The sequence below is a fragment of the Lynx rufus genome, unplaced genomic scaffold, assembly GCF_022079265.1.
Source record: "Lynx rufus isolate CCGP_SWC_20201006 ecotype Redwood Valley unplaced genomic scaffold, mLynRuf1.p SCAF_8, whole genome shotgun sequence".
NCBI lineage: Eukaryota > Metazoa > Chordata > Mammalia > Carnivora > Felidae > Lynx > Lynx rufus.
In genome coordinates this window covers 117664391-117687381 of record NW_025814896.1, presented here as the reverse complement: position 1 = coordinate 117687381, position 22991 = coordinate 117664391, and the positions used below count along the sequence as shown (strand labels likewise).

At 37.3% G+C, this 22991-nt stretch overlaps 1 protein-coding gene and 2 non-coding genes across 3 annotated transcripts in view; all 3 read left to right on the top strand.

Annotated features, from left to right (window-relative positions):
- WDR43 (WD repeat domain 43) overlaps positions 1 to 22169 on the top strand; it is a 46847-nt gene extending 24678 nt beyond the window's left edge. Inside the window, exons 6-18 of the mRNA XM_047068677.1 lie at positions 514 to 616; positions 1385 to 1449; positions 4171 to 4342; positions 5855 to 5941; positions 6811 to 6942; positions 8438 to 8569; positions 13117 to 13203; positions 13818 to 13849; positions 14846 to 14909; positions 17458 to 17571; positions 18033 to 18102; positions 20374 to 20420; positions 20524 to 22169. Coding sequence (XP_046924633.1) covers positions 514 to 616; positions 1385 to 1449; positions 4171 to 4342; positions 5855 to 5941; positions 6811 to 6942; positions 8438 to 8569; positions 13117 to 13203; positions 13818 to 13849; positions 14846 to 14909; positions 17458 to 17571; positions 18033 to 18102; positions 20374 to 20420; positions 20524 to 20715 — 1297 coding nt within the window. The 3' untranslated portion in view covers positions 20716 to 22169. The remainder of the gene's footprint in view (positions 1 to 513; positions 617 to 1384; positions 1450 to 4170; positions 4343 to 5854; positions 5942 to 6810; positions 6943 to 8437; positions 8570 to 13116; positions 13204 to 13817; positions 13850 to 14845; positions 14910 to 17457; positions 17572 to 18032; positions 18103 to 20373; positions 20421 to 20523) is intronic.
- LOC124504473 (small nucleolar RNA SNORD53/SNORD92) lies at positions 6400 to 6479 on the top strand. The gene has a single exon (XR_006960446.1). It is a non-coding gene; the product is annotated as a small nucleolar RNA SNORD53/SNORD92 (small nucleolar RNA).
- Positions 7236 to 7311, top strand: LOC124504474 (small nucleolar RNA SNORD53/SNORD92). Its single transcript, XR_006960447.1, has one exon. It is a non-coding gene; the product is annotated as a small nucleolar RNA SNORD53/SNORD92 (small nucleolar RNA).
- Positions 22170 to 22991: the final 822 nt, after the last annotated feature.

Below are 22991 nucleotides of genomic sequence, written 5' to 3'. Positions count from 1 at the left end.
ACTCTATTTTCTTTACATTGCTATTGTGTGAATTCTCAGATTAATCTATAGAATCAGTGTAAACCCAGTCAAAATCTCAGCAAACTCTCTTGTAGAAATTGACCATCTGATTTTAAAATTCAAAGAGAAATGCAAAGGATGTAGAATAGCCAAAACAATGTTGAAAAAGCAGAAAAAAGTTGGAGGACTCACATTGCCTGATTTTTGGACTTGTCAAGCTACAATAATCAAAACAGTATGGTATTGGCATCAAGATAAACAGATTAGTGGAAAAGAATAGAGAATGTTACTTGTTGTTTAAATCTGCATAAGGGCATTAGTGCTTTCTCTTTTCCCTGCAACCATGTTAAGTGGCAGTGACACAAATGGGTCTAAGTTTGATCTGTAGTCTCTTTATTTAGCTTTCAAAAGATGCAAAAACTATTGGGAATCTAATGCTGTTACTCCCATTAGGTGCTCATCTTTTTTTGTTGTTAAATTTCTTACTACCTAATCATGGGTTTTGTTATCTAGGCAGGTCCGGTCAGAAAACAAAGAAAAGAATGCAGTGATGTCTTTTACAGTTACAGATGAACCTGTCTATATTGACTTGACGTTGTCAGAAAATAAAGAAGAGGTAAATGGCTCAATTTTTGAGAATTTGTTTTTGGATTTCACAAATTATATTTTTAAAGTTAGTGTTTTGATGATTTAATGATTTGGGAAAGTAGGGGACATGAGGGAAGAAAGAACAAAATGTAACAAAAATCTTCTTGGACTGTCCAGAGTAACCATTAAATAAATGACTGTGGTGTGCACTTCCGAGCAGGGGGACCGTGTCCATGGTGTTTTCAGGGATCTTTTTTTTTTTCCAAAATTTTTTAACATTTATTTATTTTTGAGAGACAGAGCATGAGTGGGGGAGGGGCAGAGAGAGAGGGAGACACAGAATCTGAAGCAGGCTCCAGGCTCTGAGCTATCAGCATAGAGCCCGATGCGGGGCTTGAACCCACAGACTGCGAGATCATGACCTGAGCTGAAGTTGGATGCTTAACCACCTGAGCCACCCAGCCACCCCCCGTGTTCAAGGATCTGACTGCTCTGACATGCGGGGCCTGCCAGTTTCTTTTGTCAGTGACTTTGCACTTGGTAGTGACTTTGCTCCTATAACTTCCAGGCTGCATTCTTCTTGTTATCTTCTTGGCTTAAACTTTTATTTCTATGCTTGGCAACAACTCCAGTTGTTTAGATGACAGTAATGAATTTTAAATGCAAGAGTTGTGCCACCTTGGTGTTCTGACTTTTTCTCTGGTTATTTAAAGGGGTGGGGAGGACAGTTGAAGTTTTATAAGTATATTATGAAGGCCATTCTCCATTAGAGTAATCAGTTTAATTTTTCTTTTAGCCTGTCAAGTTAGCTGTTGTTTGCAAAGATGGTCAAGTTCATCTTTTTGAACACATATTAAATGGGTAAGTACGAAATTTCTCAAGTCAAATTTGTTTTCTTTCCCTGACTTGTTACTCTTTTTTATTCCTACCTCAGTATTCTTTGCCTTACATTACTTTTCAGTTAGGTTGTTTTGAAAGAATTATTAATTATCCATATGACTATATACATTTCCAGTGAGGATTCAAGTTTTTGGATTGTGGACCGTTTCTTCATATTTGTGGGTAGTAAAGTAGTTTTATGATATATGCTTAGTAAATGTTGGCAGTTCTAATGATACATTTTGTTGGTTTACCTTAAAGTTTATACTTATTTTGAGAGAGAGAGAGAGAGTATGCATGCATGCATGAGAGGTAGTGGGGCAGAGAGAGGGGGAGAGAGAGAATCCCAAGCAGGCTCCGGTCAGCTTAGAGCCTGACATGGGGCTTGATTTCATGAACCGTGAGATCATGACCTGAGCCGAAATCAAGAGTTGGATGCTTAGGGTGCCTGTGTGGCTTAGTCGGTTAAGCATCCGACTTCACCTCAGGTCATGATCTCCCGGTTTGTGAGTTCAAGCCCCATGTCGGGCTCTGTGCTGACAGCTCAGAGCCTGGAGCCTGCTTTGGAATCTGTGTCTCCCCCTCTCTCTGCCCCTTCCCTGCTCATGCTCTGTGTCTCTCTGTCTCCCAATAATAAAAAAATGTTTAAAAAAATTTAAAAGAGTTGGATGCTTAGCCAACTTAGCCACCTAGGTGCCCCTCTAGTGATACATTAAAAATTTTTTTTTACCGTTGATTTATTTTTGAGAGACAGAGACAGAATGAGCAGGGGAGGGGCAGAGAGAGAGGGAGACACAGAATCTGGGGCAGACTCCAGGCTCTGAGCTGTCAGCACAGAGCCCGATGCGGGGCTTGAACCCACAAACGATGAGATCATGACCTGAGCTGAAGTTGCATGCTTAATAGACTGAACCACCCAGGCATCCCTCTAGTGATACATTTTAACTGAAAGTGGTTCAGTTGGAAAAGTTTGCTTGTGAACTTGGTAAAGCCTTGATTTCTAACTTTGATAATAGTTTCCCTTGCCATATATATGTGGATCAATGAAGCATGGCAATGCTATTGTTTTGGTGGACAGAGGGGGGTGTTGCTGTTAGCATGTGTAGTAGTCATAGATCTAGGATCAGTAAATTATGACCTGTGGGTCAAATCCAGTATGACCATACGTGGCCCCCCAAAACTAAAATATTTACTATCTGCTCTTTATAGAAAGCTTGGCAACCTTTGCCATTCTCTGTAAACGTGGTCTGAGACTCAATCATGTGAACTTTAAGATGGTTTCAACTTTTTGTCAGTTGGTATTCTTCCTTTTACAATCCTAATGTAGGAATTTATTTAAGTATAAAATCGTTATGAAGGCATAAAACATTGAAAAACATTTAGGATGTGTAGACAATAGGTTATAAAGCCTAATTCTCCCTGCATTGAGTTCTACTCCCTAGAGGTAACTCTTAACATTTTGGTGTGTAACACTTGAGGCCTTTATTGATATAGTCATACACGTATGTGGAACATATAACTAAGGGCCCAGAGATGGTGGGCTGCTGTGAGGAATTGAGCACCTCTCCATGGGCAATAGTAAGCTGTTGCTTTTATGCAGAAGACTGATAAGGTTTGACCTCATCAGGTATTAAGTGTTAAGACATTATTAAGCCTTTGAGTCATTCTGTTGGATGTGTTGAGAATAGACTACAGAGGGGTAGAAGACCAGAAATCCTGGATGGAGATGGTTGTGGAGTCAGGATAACTAGGAGGCATGAGCTAGAAGGATGGTGTGGTGCACCTGTTGGGAGTAAGATGTCTGTGGTGTGAGGAGTGAGAGGCTGAGACACAGTGAAGGGCGGGGCTGTTGGAGGCGGGAGGGTATGGAGCTGGGAGGACAGTGTATCAGAAGCATCATCAGCCTGCACGGTGGATGCAGAGACCAGACTGCTAAGAAAGGAATTCCTCAGGAGTAGTGTTAGAATGACAGCCACTAGAATCTTCAAGAAATCTGGGGGAGTGGCCCAGAAATCATTGGATGACAGCAGGAGAGGGAGGTAGCTGGTATCTGGTAACAACACTTACCCAGGTTTTAGAAGGGAAAGAGACAGACTATTCATCTTGAAATGTTTGTGAAGAACACGGAACACTCTTAAAATCATCTCATGCCTAGGCTTCTGACATAAAGGCTATGGAGAGAAAACAGCTACAGCTTGGGAGATCTGCCCTGATGTGCCACCGTAGAGCAAGAAGCTGATGAAAGCCCTTGGATAAGCAGTAGACAATGGAATTTTTTATATTAGACGATGGAATTTTGTTGTTTATATTTTGCTGATAATTTTGCTCTTGGAACTGCATTGCGGAGGTCATGGTGAGGCTTTTGCGGGTTGGAAACAATTGGAAATGGGACTGATTGGAACAGGGCATGTACAGAGAGTCCTCTGGGACTGAAGCACAAGGCAGCGAGAGAGTACCTGGGATCTTGTCGCCCTTTATGGGGCTTGACAATGGGATGGAAGGGCACTTGGTGTCCAGGCAGATTTGGTGGTGAGGTCTTGCTAGATGAGGTCTTGACAGCAACACTAGTGGTGTGGGGATCCTGGTCACTCTGGTGATAGTGTGGGGGCCGCAGGAGGTTACATTTCTTGACTTGATGCCAGCTTCAAAGCATTCATATGAGACGTTTCAAATTTTCTAATCTATTTTTTTTTTCATTTCTAGATACTGCAAAAAGCCTTTGACTTCAAATTGCACAATTCAGATAGTGACACCTGGGAAAGGCAAGAAATCAACACCAAAACCCATTCCTATTCTAGCAGCTGGGTTTTGCTCAGACAAAATGTCATTGTTGCTTGTATATGGCAATTGGTTTCAGCCCACCATTGAGCGAGTGGTACGTAGATACTACTCTGGAGTAAAGCAAAATAGCATCAACGTGGACATGAAAAAAAAAAGATGACCGTGGAGTGATTCATTGGTCTGCTTATTTGAATACTTAAAAAGAAGTCGTGTATTTTCCTGTAACTGAAGGATCTTTCACTGGGTAGTTTATTTTAGTTTGTGAGAGCTATGTATATAATTTTACTTCACCTAGCATATCAAATATTTTTTTTTCAATATATGAAATTTATTGTCAAATTGGTTTCCATACAACACCCAGTGCTCATCCCAAAAGGTGCCCTCCTCAATACCCATCACCCACCCTTCCCTCCCTCCCACCCCCCATCACCCCCTCAGTTTAGCATATCAAATATTTTAATCCTTAGTATGAAAAATTATTTCAGATATTTTATTCGCCTTTTTTTTTGGTATTCTGTCTTTGAAATCTGGTATATATTTTCACTTACGCACATACCTCAGTTTGGAATAGCCACATTTCAAGTGCTCAATAGCCCCCACATTTACTAACATTTTGGTCAGCACAGGGTATGAATGAATTTTACCCAAGTACCCAAAAGATACATCTTAATAAAAGAGCCTTTAGTAACAGTACTCATTGAGTTTTCTAAGTGGAAATGTAATGGGTGGTGCAATTACTTAACTTTTTTGAAAGTTTCTTTGGAGACTTTTGGTGAGTTATGGGCGTGTCCAATAGGTGATTTCTTTAGCTTTCATTTATACTGCTTTTATTCAGTAAGGCCTTCTGGGAGATGATGAGTGAAATATTATGTGCCCAAGCAAACTCTTGTGGAGTTTATTTTACTTTTTAAGAATTGAACACATGGATATGGTTTAATGAAAAAGGGAGAAAGGTATTAAGCTATAAACGTAACTCTCCGTGCTGTACCTGGACCCCCTAACCGTCCTCTGAAGATGCTGCCATTGTTTCCTGCTTGTTTTGTGTCCTACCAGATGCTGATTAATTATATGGGCACAGAACAGAGAATTACATAAAACCTTACAGGCTTATGGGTAACATGTACTTTGCTGCATCTGATTGTCCCCCTTGTAATGGCACATCAGGATTTAGAGATCCACCTTACAGCAATTTGTTCAGCAGTGCTGTCTTTGACTTGCTTGTGGAAAGTATAGTGGGGGGACCCTAAATAGCCCAGATTATTTTTTTACAAGGGTGACAAACAGGAATCTTTAAAAATCTGTTATAGTTTAAAAACCTCTTCATCTTTTAAAACTATACATGTGAAAAATTTGAGCAGTTCATAACCGAAAAAAGTACACATTATGCTTAATATCTTCAGAGTTGACCCACTTTTCTCTGCTGCCATCAGTCCGAGTAGTGGTCAGTCTGAGTGGCTGAGTTTTGTGGGGAAGCTTTCTATACTTTTTTGTATTTTTATGAAAATGCACAAGTACACATTGGCTTTTCATGTTATTCTTATTCCCAATTGCTTTGTTTGACATTTCCGCCCCCTTTCTTCCCCTCTCCTTAAAATTATATTCCCAGGCTTTAAGTTCCAAAGAACCTCACATGTGTTTAGTAAGAGACATTTCAAACTGCTGGGCCCCCAAAGTAGAGACGGCTATAACAAAGGTGAGTGCATTTCGTATTAGAAGTTGAGAAAAAAGAGATTTGGGTGAATTGAATTGTTATATAATATTATGTTTAGACTCTTTAATACCCTCCTTATGATCTTAACAAATTGGTGAGATTAAGTTTTAGGTAACAAGATTATACAACTTCTTTCCTGTGCTTTTGATTTGTTGAATGAATGAGTGAATAGACAACTAAAAGTTAAAGACTTGGGAGTTAGTCCTTTACCTCGTGTATGATCATTAAATAAATACAACATTTGTCAATAACTTATTTTGCTGATTTCAGCATTTAAAGGAGGAATCCTGTATTTAAGGATATAAAGCCCTAAATGATGGGTTTGGAATTAAATACCATATTTAAGCTTATCATCATGATTTTTTATTTTGAATATAACATGGCATCTACATGTAGATACATGTTTGGCAGTTTAATGAGGAATAAAAAAAAGCCAAGACCTGCTATGATGACATCCATATATGGTTTCGCTTCTGGCTGAGTTTCAGAGATGACACCTTTCTCTTGGCTGTCTGAGCATTTCTGGCAAAGCTGGATTACTGGAGGTGGTAGTAAAATGTACAACTTCACTCTCTAATGTTTCTAAGTAATCTTTAAATGTTGTTTTTCCTGGTTTTTACTCATGTGCTATTGAAAACCTTAAAACTATAAACTTTCAAATTATAATTTGGAAACTTATTTACTAACATTCAGTTAAAATTTGTGTGTAGTTCTTATCCTATTAAGTTAATTATGTTAAGATTTTCCAGTAGAAAAACCAATTAAAAGCTGTTAGTTTTCTTTGGGGCTAAATCTTACAAGGACTAAGGCATAATTCCCTTTGTCACATGCCGGCTATTCCTGTTTAACAGGTGAGAACACCAGTGATGAATTCTGAAGCAAAAGTTTTGGTGCCTGGGGTACCTGGTCATCATGCAGCTATCAAACCTCCTCCTTCACAAACTGAGGAGGTAGAGAGCAAGAGGAAATTAGGGGAAAATGAGGTAATAAAATCACTGACCATTTTTGAGTTTGAAATGTAAGATTACTCATGAGACTAACAAATTATTGGGTAGAGCCAAACTTGAAACTTTAGGAACTTAACTAAGATTGCTGCTGGTTCCCTCTCTCATCCCGAGCAGCACAGGTTCAGAAATTCCAAATTGTAACCCGAGGCTTCTACTTGGCCACTGTTAATGGAGAAGACAGACTCTTACTAACTAAAGAGGGTGCTGTTTTGACCATTGTTAGCAGTCAGCTGGGTCACATAATTGAATACAGTACCTTAAGCCAGGACTTGCTGTGATGATTTCCATTGGGTTTCGCATGTTGCTGAGTTCCAGTGATGCCTTTTCTCTTGGCTGTCTGAGCAGTTCTGGCTAGTTTAGTGAGTGTTGGCCTTTAAAAGTGGTCATCACTATAACCTCTTCAAGTGCTTACAAACTTCATTTTTTCTCAGCTCCCTGGACCTTCCTGTGGTTACTGTACTTGTCTCTGTAGACCTTTTTCTTATGTGTCACCCTAAATGATGTGAAATTTTAATTGTTTTATCATTAGAGAAAGATTATGTTTCTTTACCTGATTTTAAATGTCTTCCTTTGTAGGGTGTGTGGGGGGATGGGGCTGAGTAGTTGTTCATTAAAATTATTCCTTAGTAACATGGTATATGTATTTAAAAATAACATGCCAACTTTCTTTAACTTGGCCTAGATCCAATTATTTAATTTCCTTCTGCCTTTTTTGATTTTTATGTTAACCTAAATAGGAGGCTTTGCCAGAGCCTATTTGCCATAGTAGTCACAGAGTATTTGTATTTTGATTTAGTTACTAAGAGGCAGGCAGAACATGGTTGTTAGACTTGTTTTAATAAGAGATAAGTTCTCTACAATTGAGTTTTTGTGTAGCAAATTGCATCCTGTTTATTTACACTTAAATTTTAGATTCTTTTATCAAGGGAACTTGATTTAGTAGAGCATAGCATCTTCTAGAAAATCATCATTTGGAACTACTAAAACGAAAAATAGGAAAAGACATTTTAAAAATTGTTTTGGGAACATAGTTGTCTTTATTTTTCATTTTCTTTTGATAATTTTCCTTTTTTACAGATCTGAGGCTGATAACCAGGGGTAGTTCTAGAAGGGAAAGTTCTTTTGATAATAGGTCTTTTCTTGTGCTTTAGTAATAAGATACCAGATCTGTGTATTTTTTGAATCTTCTTTAGAGAGATGTTTTTAGGAATTACATTTTCAAATCATGACTTCTCATGCACTTCCAGATCACTAGGATCTGGAACCTTGGATTGCAGATAATACATTGGTCTCCATCATTGGCTTTATGGTAGTAAGATCTTGTTGGAATGAGAAAGAGCTTGTTTGTGTTTTTCATTGTGAACCAGTCAGTGCTTTTGTTTTTTGAGACATAGGAAGGAACAAAGTAATTCGACCAAACTACTTTAGGCCTTGTCTAGATTAACATTAATAGATCATTTCTGTTCTGCAGATTAGCATTGAAGAGCGCCTGGGAGCACTGGATATAGATACAAAGAAAGAGAAGGATGACCTTCCACAGACAAATAGCTTTCCAGTTCTTCTCACACAAGGATTAGAAAGTAATGATTTCGAAATGTTAAATGTAAGTATTATAGCAGTTTTTAAAATGAATTAGGACAGTTAATTTTTCTTAGAAAGTGATTGACATAGCACATTCAGACTGAAGAGTCATGTGATAAAGCTGTTTTGAATTTAATATTTTGTGAGTTTAGTCAAATACGTATCACTTGGTGGCACTATACAGACAGTCACCAACCTACAAAGGCATTGTATTAAATTATTTTGAACCTGGAATGCATTTTCTCATAGAAATATTGTTCTGAATTGTTATTAGGTTTTAGGCTTTAGTTCACAAAAGCCTTTATAAACATAGTATAGCTGAATTATAATACTCAGCATTCTAGATCACAATTTATATTTTTTTCTGTAGGAAAATGCGTTCCTGAGTTTTTACTCTGGATTCCAGAAACTTATTTCCCCCTGGCCGTGAGAGGGGGCGGTGAGGTGGAACCTTGGCAATGGGTAGGAGGTTTGGGGGAAAAATTGAAGAGGGTTGGGGGTTATCTTGTGAAGTATTTAGAGGTAAAATACTAGAAATTTATATAAGGGAAGCATTTATTATTTGTGTGTTTGTAAGTTGGTGACTGCTTGTATGAAGTGACTTAATTAGGTCCTCTTAAATTCCAGAATGTAACAGTGATCTGTACAGAAAATTGAAGTGTAAAAATTGGATTTAAGCACTGCCTAATTAGATTAAAGCAGTTTACATTTTCTTAAGTGCAGTTATTCTTAGTGACTCAGCAATATTATGGTGCCACTTAGTATTGATATGCCTTTTAATATGTAACCTGTGAATAGCATCTTTCTGATTTATATTTTGATCTAAATGGGAATATCTTATATTTGTGTTTAAGGTGACTTTTGCATAAAGGGGAAACTACATCCTAAAACTTAAAATTGCTTGTAAAATAGTTTGTAAGTGTATGTAATTTGGAAGGTGGATTTTAGTTTAATATGGCATAGAAATCTAGGTGAAAAATAAGCTGTAGAAAACAGCTGACAGTTTTTAAAATACACTGTTAACTTACCTGTCATTATTGCCTCCTTAATTGTGCTTTGAAACCTTCCTCAGTAGTATAACTAAATCAGTTCCCAATTTTTTTTTTAAAGAAACATTTCAAAACATTTAAAAAATTATTACAGTGGACCACCATGGACTAATCACTCAGTTTCAGAAGTGATCAAATCTAGCCAGTCTGTCTATGATGGTTTCATTTATCTGCCCACATGTCTCCCCACATTATAGTGAAGATATTTTTTAGAGACATCATTTTATGCATAACTAAATCCCTGTTCCACTGACAATAGCAAGTCCTTTTAAAAATAATCACAATCCATTGTGCCTGGGTGGCTCAGTTGGTTAAGCGTCTGACTTCAGCTCAGGTCATGATCTCGCGGTTTGTGAGTTCAAGTCCTGCGTCGGGCTCTGTGCTGGCAGCTTTCTCAGAGCCTGGAGCCTGCTCTGGATTCTGTCTCCCTTTCTCTCTGCCCCTCCTCTGCTCATACTGTTCTGTCTCTCTCAAAAATAAATAAACGCTAAAAAAAAAAAAAACCCACTGTCTATTATCACACCTAATAAATAGTAATTACTTAAAACCATCAAATATTCATCAGAGACCATCAAATATCCCTGATTCTCTCATAAACTTCTTTAGTTTTTATTTTTGCTTCCTTTAAAACAGGATCCCTGTGAAGTCCACACAGTATTGGGTATGCCTCTTCTGTCTCTTGCAGTTAATTTTTTTTTTTAGAGGAGCTGAGTAATTAGCTGCATAGAGACCTCATAGTCTGTATTTTGTCTCCTGCAAAACTCCATTTTATTGGGTCATTTAATCCAATAAATGTTGTCATTAAATTTTGTTTTTAACGTTTATTTTTGAGAGAATGGGACAGAGCACGGATGGGGGAGGGGGGCAGAGAGCGGGAGGGGGGTCGGGGTGGGTGCACACAGAATCTAAAGCAGACTCCAGGCTCTGAGATGTCAGCATAGAGCCCGACCTGGGGCTCGAACTCATGGACCCCGAGATCATGACCTGAGCTGAAGTCGGATGCTTAACCGACTGAGCCACCCAGGCGCCCCAATAAATGGTATCATTTAACATGTTCCTCTGTCATATTTTCTATACACTGGTAGTTGTATCTCAAAGCTTGTAGAGATTCAGGTTAGAATCTTTTGGTACTTCAAAGTTGACAGTGTGTCCTCTTATTAGGTGTCACAGTTTTTGGGACAAATGAAATGATGTTTGTGGAAGCACTTCTTAAATTATAAAGCATTGTACACATAAGACTTTCTCATTGTTGTATTACTTAAGTAGAAGTAATTGGAAACTAGAATCCTGAAAAATTGGGTGCTGGAAAAGACCTGTAAATTTTATAGTGAGGGCTTAAAATAACCCTTAAAAAAAAAAGTATAGAGATTTTCCCATACTGTATTGCCTGGGAGATGCATTCATATATTCTGTACTTCACTCTAAAATAAAAAGCGAGACAAGTTAAACAAAACTTTTTTCTCCTAAAAATAGTCTTCCCCATTCCCCAAAGTGACCTTATGAGGACACATGAAATATAGTAGGAGGACTTAAAGAATGAAAGAAGGGAGGTAGCAATGGCAGGGATACATCATGTGAGTAAAACTGAGGTTAAGAATCCCCACCTTAGAGGGGTATCTGAGTAGCTCAGTCGGTTAAACACCAGCTTCGGCTCAGGTCATGATCTCACAGTTCGTGAGTGCAAGCCCTGTGTCAGGGCTCTGTGCTGACAGCTCAGAGCCTGGAGCCTGCTTTGAATCCTGTGTCTCCGTGCCATAGAAAACTTGACGTTAAACTTGTGGCTTTAGGAAGGTGAAATTTGACTCAAGAGGCTATAGCTTATGAAAAGAGAAGAGAAGCCAAGTTATTGGCACCAGAAAAGATAGAGATTTTAAGATTTTTAAAAATTTACTTAATTTTTGAAAGTGCCATTTATAGTAGTACCAAAAAGTTAAATGTATAAAAGATGACTCTCCCTCTACATTGAAAATTACAAAAATTGAGAGAAATTAACAAAGATTCAAATATATAGATATCTAAACCATGTTGGTAGGTTGAAAGATTTAATATTGTTAAAATGAGGAATTTCCCCCACATTTGTGTTTTTAGTGCATTCCCAATTAAATTTCAACATCTCCAAGTAAAATTGGAGGACTTACCCTACTTGATTTCAAGATAAAGTTACAGTAATCAAGATAGTTTGGTATTGGTGAAAAATAAGTATAAATTAAGAAACCACAATAGTCCAGAAAAAGACTACACACAATTGATTTTCAGTAAACATACTAACTTGAGTTAATTGAGAAAGTAAACTGTTCCCAACAATTGGTCCTGAATCAACCAGATATCCATATGGGAAGAAACGCATCTCAACTCTTACTTCATGAAAGTCGACCCAAAATACATAAATGTAAAACCAAAACCTGCAAAACTTCTAGAAAAAAACAGGATAAAATCTACACAAACGTTTGTGGATGAAGTCTTAGATGGCTTCCCAGCAAGCCATCTACAGGAAAAAATGGTCATTTGGACTTCATGAAAGTTGAAATCTTTTGCTCTTGAAATGACACTGTTAAGAGAGTGTGGGAAGGCAAGCTGCAGGCTGGGAAAAAATGTTTGCAACTCCTTCATCAGACAAAGGATTCATATCCAGAATACACAAACATCTGGATAATGAGACTCAGGTCAAAAAACCATTGGTAAAGGTGTGAACAGATCCTTCACAAAAAAATTCAAATGGCCAATCAGTGCATGTAAACGTGTTCTGTGTCATTAGTCATCACAGATGAGCAAACTGAAGTGACAGTGACGTGATGCTGCACACCCATTATGGACCCATAAAAGACAGTTCCTCTGTTGGGGAGGATGTGGTGCAGCTGAAATGTCCTGTCATGGTGGTGGGGATATAAAATGGTACAGCTACTTTGGAAAACAATTTGGTGACTTCTTAAAAGTTAAGGATTTATTTACCTTAAGACCCAGTCATTCTACTGCTAGGTATTTACCTGGAGAATCAAAAATATGTTCATATAAAGACTTGTACATGAATGGTCATAGCAACTTTATATTTTAATAGCCAGAAACTAGAAAGAACCTATCTTTTGATTGGCTTAAAATCTTACCAGAAAGTTGATAATTGTAAAAGTTTTGTTGCTAAGTGTGATTTTAGTGTGTTTTGCTCACTCTTAATGTGGTTATAACTCTAATTTTATGTAATGATGGTTTGGGAGCTTCTCTAAAGTGGTATATATCTGTATTTAAATGTATAGAGGTGTTCTGTATTATATAAAAATTTGTTCATAAAGTTTAAAATTTGTAGAGAAGAAATCTGTTTATCAAATGCCCTGATTCCTGAAGATTATACTTGCCTGATAGCCATGGACATTAACATAACATTTTTTAGTCAGTCCCTCCAGCAGCCGTCATTCACTAAAATTCAGTTTGTAGTTTGTTTGGTTTTTAAAATCATTTTTACTGATAGTTTCTCCTGTAGTGTCCTTACCTTCTGAATATGCTTATCTTTATTTTTATTTTCTCACAGAAAGTACTTCAGACTAGGAATTTAAACCTAATTAAGAGGACTGTATTAAGGATGCCCCTGCATGCTGTTATTCCATTGTTGCAAGAGGTAACTGAATATTCTTTTCATTTTAAGGTCCTTACACTGTGAATTAAAGAGAATCTGTATAGAGAAATGGATTTGCAGTATATAAGCAAGCAGAGTGTTTATAGAGTAGATGATAGATCTACTTAAATAAGATGGACCTAATCCATATTTTTTCTGTGTATTTTTTTATTGAGATATAATTCACATATCATAAGATTCACCCCTTTGACGTGTACAATTCAGTGTTTTTTTTAACATATTCACAGATTGTGTAATTCTTACCAAAAAAAAAAAAAAAAAAAAAATCCTGTACCAGTTAGCCACTCCTCATTCTCCCTTACCCTCAATTTCTGGCAACCACAAATTATTTTCTCGCCCTGGATTTGCCACTTCTGAACATTCATATAAATCCTAGCCAGATTTTTTATCAGGTACTCTTATTGTGGGAAGTATTCCTAGATTATGTTTGTTGAACATTGAAGAATTAGGAAATTTAGGAATTGTTTAGGAATAGTGATTTCCTAATAGTCTTTTCTATATTTTCTTTGTTCTTCTGGATGTTATGTGTTGTGGGAATTGGTGCAGATTTGCTGCCTCTGACGTACTGTTGCTAATACTGTTTTTCTCCCCCTCAGCTTACAAAAAGATTGCAGGGACATCCTAATAGGTAAGATACTTAGGTGACTTAAATTGCTTTGATTTTATAAACATTTTAAAGGTGACTGTTAAAAACAGCAATTTCTGACAGCATGAAATTACATAGTGGGTAGCCCCAAATTCTAAGTAGGAAGACTCTTTAAGGGTCAGACATTGCTCTTCCTACTTACTTGAAGGATTCTTATTCCTAAGATTTTAGTATAGTTTTCTCCTTTCTTTTAGGAAACTCGTGTTTGGTGTTTTGTTTTATTATCAGGTCATTTAATGAATTAGTCTTAAGATTTCATCCTAATCATATATAAAACTGCCATTTGTAGAATTCTCCCAACCTAAGATATTATAAGGAAGTATTTTATATGACTGAATTTTGTGGGTCTTGTTAATAATCTGATGATTAAGTATATAAATAGGAAGTTGGTATGTCAAAGATCCTAAGCTTTAAGTGTAGTATTTTCAGTGCTATAGTATATAATATAGTTTTTCTTTTAGTTTTCTTCTCCCTCATAGACTCCAGTAGTGTTTGGAGCTCACAAAGAAAAGCCAAATAATTCATCGATTAGGCTGAGCTTATACATTTTTTTTGGTCTGTATTTGTCTGTTAATGTGGCATGGGAATCTTTTGCTATTTGTACCTGATAGTGAGTAGATGTTCGGGGTAAAATGCAAATTCAGTTAAGCCCAGTTTACTGAGCCCATAATTACTGTCTGTTAATTATGAAGTAAAGTATGGGCTTTATTCTTGAATTGTTTTAGAGGGAAGGGAGTTTTGTCCTCTTCCAGTCCATGTAACTCCCCCCTCACAATCCCTCCAGAGATGGGTATATTTCAGATCTCTGATAGAGTCTGAAGGGATGAGAAGTCAGTGGTTTATTTCGTAGTGTTGTTTTCACAGGACACAATTTATGGATCTTCACTTGGCCTAAATTCTTCTAATATTACAACTCAGTTGTATTTAATTTTGAATTTGTGAATATTTGTTTACTTGGGTTTAATTTCTTTTTTTCAGTGCTGTTTTAATGGTTCAGTGGCTAAAATGTGTGTTAACAGTCCATGCATCCTACCTATCCACAGTAAGTCGTCAGCTGTAGTTGGCTTTGATAAAGATTATAAACTGAGGGGTTAATAGAACCATCCTCTCTCCAACTGCTCTTCAGCCATCAGCTGCTGCTTTTAAAGATTTTATTTTTCCCCAGGTGTGTGGTGTAGTAATGTCCATTGTTGCCTTTTGTAAATTGGCCTCTTTTTTTTTTGCCCTGGGTTTTAAAAGTAATATATATTCTGTAGAGAACTTTGAAAAAATACAGAAAGGAGAAAAGTAACATACTGACTTATTATATTAGCCTTTAGATGTAGTTTTCTATGTATGTAACCTGTTTCACAAAATTATTTTTTACATTGTATGTATCTCTCCCCTGTCTTACCTTGTCCCAGGACAATAACAAATAGCTTGTGGTAAAAATGAAATTAAATATTTAATACACGTCATTTTGTAGGACTGCTGTAAGCTCTTGATTATCTATGCAAATGGGAAGCATGGAACATAAAATCTTAAAGCAACACCAGAAAAAAACAATTTTATGTCATAATATGAATTGTGTTCTTTGCCACATCATCAAATCAGTTATGTTTTAAGCTAGAAATAAAATTATCCAATTTACTTTTTTCTTTAATTTTATTATTTAGTGCCATGTAATAGGTTTTCTTAAGAAAATTCTTAATTTTACTCTTCCTTTAAACAATTTTTTTCAATGTTTGTTTATTTTTGTGTGTGAGAGAGCACGAATGAGTAGGGGAGGGGCAGAGAGAGTGAGAGAGAATCTGAAGCAGTCTCCAGGCTCCTAGCTGTCAGTGCAGAGCCCAGCGCAAGGCTCGAACTCATGAACTGTGACATCATGACCTGAGCCAAAGTTGGACACTTAGCTGAGCCACCCAGGCGCCCCTGTTCTTACTTTCTTAACACAGTTTCATCCAACTTTGCCTGGTCCCTTGTCCCTTGTCCCTTGTTCTGTCTCAGGCTCCTTTCCCCCTTCATTAGTTTGAAATCGGAGAAACAATTGGATAATCAGCAGTGTGTTGTTCTTTGTGTCTGGGGAGAATTCGCCAGGATGTTAGAATGTGGGGAGGTACGCTGTTGGGTTTCCCAGGTTGCAGAATCTTGGGAGGGCAGTTGAGGGCAGTGGTGAGTGGAGTGGCTGATTGGCATCTGATGGGCAGGCACAGAGTCCCACAAGCTTCAAGACTTGGGACTGTGGCTGGTAAACCGGGCAGCACTTATTTTGTGACCTCATTTACTTGTTTAGAAGTGAAAAGAGCCCTAGGAGGCCTTGTAGTGAAATTCATTCCCGAATCAACTCCTAAGGTTGAACTGCTGGAGTAGTAGTTGTGTAATGTTCACAGTCATGGCAAAACAGACCAGAGAAGCGTGGTATAGAGAGGACTCGACTGCCAAGAGTTCTCTCACCTCAGAAAACAGTGGTTTTCCTTCTACATTTCCTTCCTTTCCTCCTTCCTTATCAGGTATCTTTACCTTCTTTAAGCCGAGGGACTGTGCTAGGCATGGGGCTTAAGTAATGGACAAGACACTCAGATACCCATATTCCTGGAACTTACCTTCTGAATAGGGACAAATAAGAGATGATGGTAATTGGAATGTGATCATGTTAAACTTTGTTTTATTCTTTTTGTGTCTGTTTGCTATTTAACATGGAAATACTCTTATTTATGCTAAATTGTCAGTGATAGGAGGACAAGTAAAGGCTAATTAACGGGCAGAGCAGGGTCCATTTTTTTGTTCCTATGGAGGGACAATTTAATCCGTGCTTTAATTCCTTAAGCATGGTTCATAGGATTCATTAATAGGGAGTATGTTTGAAATACGATAAGGTCAGCTTCGTACTGTGTTGCTCTGTTGTGCTGGTCTCTGGTCTCTGGAAACTGGGAAGAGCTTCCTTCAACTTACTCTGAGGATTTATGGTAGAAGTAGATAATGTGATACTGTCAGAGTAAGTTTCAGAGGAAAGTCCTCTTTATCCCGGAGATATATGGTGGGGATGTATATATTTTTTAATGTTTGTTTATTTTTGAGAGAGACAGAGTGCAAGCAGGGGAGGGGCAGAGAGAGAGGGAGACACAGAATCTGAAGCGGCGTCTAGGCTCTGAGCTATCAGCACAGAGCCCGATGCGAGGCTCGAACTCCTGAACCATGAGATCATGACCTGAGCTGAAGTCTGATGCCCAATCTACTGAGCCACCCAGGCACCCCAGGGATATATCTATTTTTTATTCAGTGTCTCATTTGTATTGACCTTCTCTAAAACCTCATGATCAGCACAAAGAACAGCACCCTCCCCTGCTTTTTCTTGAACTACCTTGCAGTTTCTTCTCACCCTGTATCATTACTTAACAAAATCCATTGTTTTTTTTGCCATTAGGACATTGAAGGCCTACAAAAATCTGAGATGTTGTTAGGCTGTGTCCCAAGCAGACACTGCCACTGGATGTGCAAGCAGATACTTGGGGGGCAGTGGCTGAATACTTGGGTGTGTCTGAGCATGATTTGTATGTTTGTTATTTATACTTTGTCATGATGGTATGACATCATCTTTTTTCCCTCCCTAGTTGCCTGATCTGGTACCCCAGCTGGGGACACTATACCAGTTAATGGAAAGCAGAGTAAAAACTTTTCAGAAACTCTCCCACCTTCATGGAAAGCTTATTCTTCTGATTACTCAAGTGAGTAAATCAAATTGTTTTGTGCTAAACTTTGGATGTGATAGGAATACAGGGAGGAATTGAAAGCCATGTGTTTCAGCAAGAAATTGATAAATGTTAATAACTCGGAAATGTTATGTATTCGATCGTAAGTAAACCTAATTGTGCCTGTTTTCCGGAGGGGTTCTCACTATCCTATTTCAGTTGTTAATATGCTTAGGACAGTTGTGCTATGAACAACAGGTTCCAGGCATAGAAAGAAATTCTGATCACCTTACAGGGTGATCAACTTTTACAGAGTAATTCTTTATCGTATTTGGCAAATTTGCTCTTTGCTCTGTATTTGACCTGTATTGTATTAAGGCCATCCACTGTAGTGGTTGAGGGCAAGTTTACTGTGAGGAAGGTGGAGTGTGGTGGGGGTTGCGATACTTGAAATAACCGTGTACTCTGTTTCATGATAAAACCGTATTGTCCTTCAGGTCACAGCTTCAGAGAAATCAAAGGGAATGACTTGTCCTGAGCAAAAGGCAAAATTGGTATATGAGGAAGGTAAGGTTTGGGGGCAGTGTAGAATTTAGAATTAGAACATTCATCTTTTAACTTTGAATTCTGTTATCTTATTTTAAAGAACATGAATGTGAATAAGATCATGCTTGGCACACCTTCTGTGGCAAAATACGATCAAATAAGAAAAGAGAAGGCACAAATACAATAGAGTAACAAAAAAGGGCATTAGGTATGGAAGAGATGAACAGATGTAGGAGAACACTGTGAACAAACTTTAGGCCAGCACATTATGACCCTAGATGACAATAGGTAATTTCTTAGGAAACATTAATGACCAAAGTTGACTAAATAAAAAGAACTAGAAACCTTGAATAAGCTGATGGCCCTAAAATTGGTTTAATCAAAACATTTGCTCAAAGATGCCAGGCATAGAGTTTTTATAGGTGAATTTTGATCAGTCTTTTAAGGAATAAGTCATTTTTGTTACAATTTTGGCATTTTATGAGTCAAAACCAGATAAGGATATTAAGAAAACAACATTTTAGACCATCTTCAAATATCCTGAGTAGCAGATTATAGAAGTGCTTAACTAAAATACCAAGTAGAATTTATTTGAAGATTGTAAGACAATTTAGCATCAAGGATTTATTAATGTAGTTACTACATTAACTGATTAATAGAACACTATATACGAATAGATCTAGAAAAAGAATTCCATAAAATTCAGTCTTTATGTCATTATTGATAATCTAAGCAATCTACAGATTTAAAGGAATTCTCTTAATCTGTATCAAGGCAGAGTTTGGAAGCATTCCCATAAAGTCAGGAACTAGACAATAATGTACTTTTTATTGCTTCTGGATATCCTGCCTAGTACTGTATGAAAGAAGTGAATTCTAGAACATTGGACTTAGCAGTTGTTAACCATCACAACTTAGGAAATGCAGCAGAATCTACAGTTATACCATCATGAATGAGATAAGGAAGTAAGTTTACTGGATATCAAGATCAGCAAAAAGGAATCGGAATCAGTAGCATTATTATGTTCCAGTAACATATTGTGTGTCTACTAACATGTGTCCCAGTCAGGAAATTTATTAGGAAAAAGATCTCATTCATAGCAGCAATCAAAACTATGAAGTCCCTAGAAATATATGTAAAAAATGAAACAAACCTTTATATAGAGAAAATTATAGAACATAACTGAAGGACATAAAAGCATACCTGAATTAATTAGACTTCATGTACATTTTTCCAAATTTTATTGAGATACAATTTACCCATGACATTATATTTTTTTAGGCGTGCAACATAATGATTTGATACATGTATGTATTGCGAAATGGCCACCATAATATGTTTAATTAACATCCATCACCATACATAGTTGCATTTTTCCCCCCAACAATGAGAACTTTTTTTATTCTCTTAGCAGCTTTCAAATAAACCGTACAGTATCGTTAACTGTGATCACCATGCTGTACATTATATCCGCAGGACTTCTTTATCTTATAACTGGAAGCTTGTATCTTTTAATTTTCACTCATTTCTCCCTACCCTCCATTCCCCATGTCTGGCAACCACCAGTCTCTTCTCTGTAAGTTTTGTGTTGTTTAGATTGCACACGTAAGTGAGATCATACAGTATTTATCTTTCTCTGTCAGACTTACTGCACTTAGCTTAGTACCCTCAAGGTCTATCCATGTTGTCATAAATGGGATGATTTCCTTTTTTAAAAAGCTGAATGATATTTAATAGCTGAGTTCAGTGGCTGAATGTATACCACATTTTTTTTAAACATCCATCCATTCCATCAGTGGACTCTTAGGTTGTGTCCGTGTCTTGGCTGTTGTAAATAATGCTGCAGTGAACATGGGGGTGCAGGTATCTCTTTGAGATCCTGACTTTGTTTCCTTCGACATCTACCCAGCAGCATAATTGATGGGTCATCCGGTAGTTTTATTGTTAATTTCTTGGAGAGCCTCCATACTGTTTTCAGTAATGCCAGTACCAATTTACATTTCTACCAATAGTGCATGAGGGTTTCCTTTTCTCCACATCCTTGGCTTACGTTTTTAAGGATGGATTTTGTTAAGGTTTTGGTACTTTGTCCTCCTCAGTGAGATCTTGGTGGAATAAAACAATAAATGTACTTTTATGCAAAGAAGAGTATTAACTTAATGTTACTTCTTAGGTGGATGATAGCTGAATATATTTCTAAAAGTACATTCAGGAATCTGATTCTATTTAGTTTTTAGGGCTCTGCCCTCTGCTTGTCGATTACAAACTTAAGGCTGGGTTTTCTCCTTGTAGAGTCTTCTGAAGAGGAGTCAGATGATGAAATAGAGAAGGATTCTGATGTGAGTGATTTGTTTCCTGTTACATAATCTGCTTTTATATCCTTGTGTTCTGTAAGAATGAGGACTTAATGAATGCTTTCCTTTTTTAATATATTTCTACCAGGATAATTGGGATGAAGATGAGGAAGATAAAGAAAGTGAAAAAGATGAGGATGTTGATGAAGAGGAGGAAGAGGAAGAGGAAGATGCTGAAGAAAAAGACGAGGAAAATGGTGAGGACAGAGATGTGGCAAGTGAGAAGGAACTAAATGGAGATTCTGACTTAGATCCTGAAAATGAAAGTGAAGAAGAATGAAGATGGAAAAGAAGCCAATGGAACTATGTAATCTCTGGCTCACCTTGCCCAGTGCTGCCGAGTTCTCCTGGGAGGGTTGTCTCTGGGACGGATGCCAAGGACCGTTGCACATTTCCAAGTTCCTCATGGTGGTTCCCATGCCATCTTGCTGTCCTGAGCACCCCAGACTTAGCTGTGTAAATAAGAGTGTTTCATTCAAATGTTAATAAACTTTACACAGTAAATAGACACATTTTCTGCAATGTACTGACATGAGTGTCCAATATATGGTATATTTTTATAATATAATATCCTAGTATGGTTGGTTATACCAAGAATTGACAGGAGTGAAGATGAAGACCTTTCCCTTGTAGGGTTTCAAGAACTGGACTTTGTGAAGGAGTCAGCTCTTATCTCAGGTCGGTATCTCTCGTCAAATCCAGATATGAAGCAGCACTAGTGAAAACAATTTTTAATTTGGTACATTTTCATAAAATATGAAGGGATGACTAAAGATTCGTAGTAAAAACGGTTGCGATTTTAAAAATTAAATATCAATTTCCCTAGCTTGTCTGTGAATGGTGGTGATCTGATTTGAGTCAGGCTGAATATTTGGAGTGCTTCCCCTAAACAGCCATTTATTTTTTAATCTGTCATGTGGAATATTTTTTTAAAACACACAAAAAATTATGGTAATTAAAAAAACTAAAGAATTAGCCATATTAAGGATTTTTCTTGACTGCAAGTTGCCTGTAAAGAATCATCAGTGTATAGATTTAGAAGTATCCATTACTTGCAACTTTTTAAAAAATTCAGTTATAGCTGCTTTTGAGGAGGTTTTCACTTTTATTTAAATTACTAATGGATCAAAGAACAATTGTTTATTTTTTTCTCTTTGGTTTTAGATATTAATGATAACCTTGTTGGAATTTTTTTCCAAAGAAAATATTTTTATAATTCAGTAATTTAATGTTTTCCTTCCTTTTCATTACCCACTCTTGGCAGTGTTAGGGTATCTGTTTACCTTTAAAATAATAAATCTGACTCAAGATTTTTTTATGTATGTATAAATAAGTATTTTGGTGTGCAACAAAAGCCTTTTCAAATTATCAGTACTTTTTTTTTTTCTTTTTTTTTTTTTAATTTTAAAGAATGAGCCAGTATTTGTTTAGTGCTCTCTAGGGAACATGCAGATGGGAGCTCAACTCTAAGGGAGGGCTGGGGAGATGGGTTTATTTTTACCACCTGTGAATATGTAAAACACAAAACCATGATCTCTGAGGGACTTTTTAACACCAGTGGCAGGACAAGAGATTTCTGTGCTCAACTAATGGAGCCGGAGCCATATAGGCGTCTTGGGAAACAAGTTTGAGCCAGCTACTGGTGTAATGTACAGTTATATTTGTCTATAAATGGAACTGTTTATGGCAATTTAATACCATTCTCTTTGTAAAGTGAATAAATATTCATCTTTACCCAGTCTTGTCTTGTGGTGTATGTAGAGGAACACAGCCACCTATTTGGGCTTGTGTGAAGGTTTCAAGAAAGTGATCCTACTCCGCTAGCGTTAATAGGTACACTCTCAGGGTTTGTTGGAAAACCTGGAATTTGTAACGAAGTGAAAGAACCAGGAACTTTGAATTGGGATGCAGCCCCGCTGGCTGAGTCGTGCTCCCACAGCTCGAGGCTGCAGTGGTGGTCATGGTTTCCCTGCACCTGACTCTCCCGAGAGAAGTAAAGGACCGCGTGTGTAGTGATTGCTTACTAATTGTTGGGGTTAGACAAATCCGGGGCTTAATTAGGCTTGTTTCAAAGACGTTTCTAGTTTCAGGGTGTTTTTCACCATTGTCGTTTCACTCCTAATCCAGGGCAACCGCGCTTTGTGTGTGTGGTGTTGTCTTTTCTGAGAATAATTTTTCCTCCCAACCTTTTATTTTGAAAAGTTAACCCTACATTCATGATCAAGGATTAACACATTGTATTTGGTTGTGGTTACTGCTCTGTTAATCCAGAATATCCCCCTTTGTGTGTGTGTGTCATGATTTTGATATTTAAATGATTCCCATAAACAAGTGTGTTGGAGAAATGTTTTACCATCTGGATTCGTCTGATTGTTTCCTTGTGGTTAGATTCTGGTTTAAATGTTTTTGGCAAGAATACTAAATAGGTAGGGGTATCAGATTAATTTGTAAAGAAGTCTTTGGGTGTAGATGAATATACAGAGTATATGTTTTGATGTAAGTAGGTATCAAACTTAGGTTTGGGACTTTTGAAGTTTTAGTGCAGCGGAGCTCTTG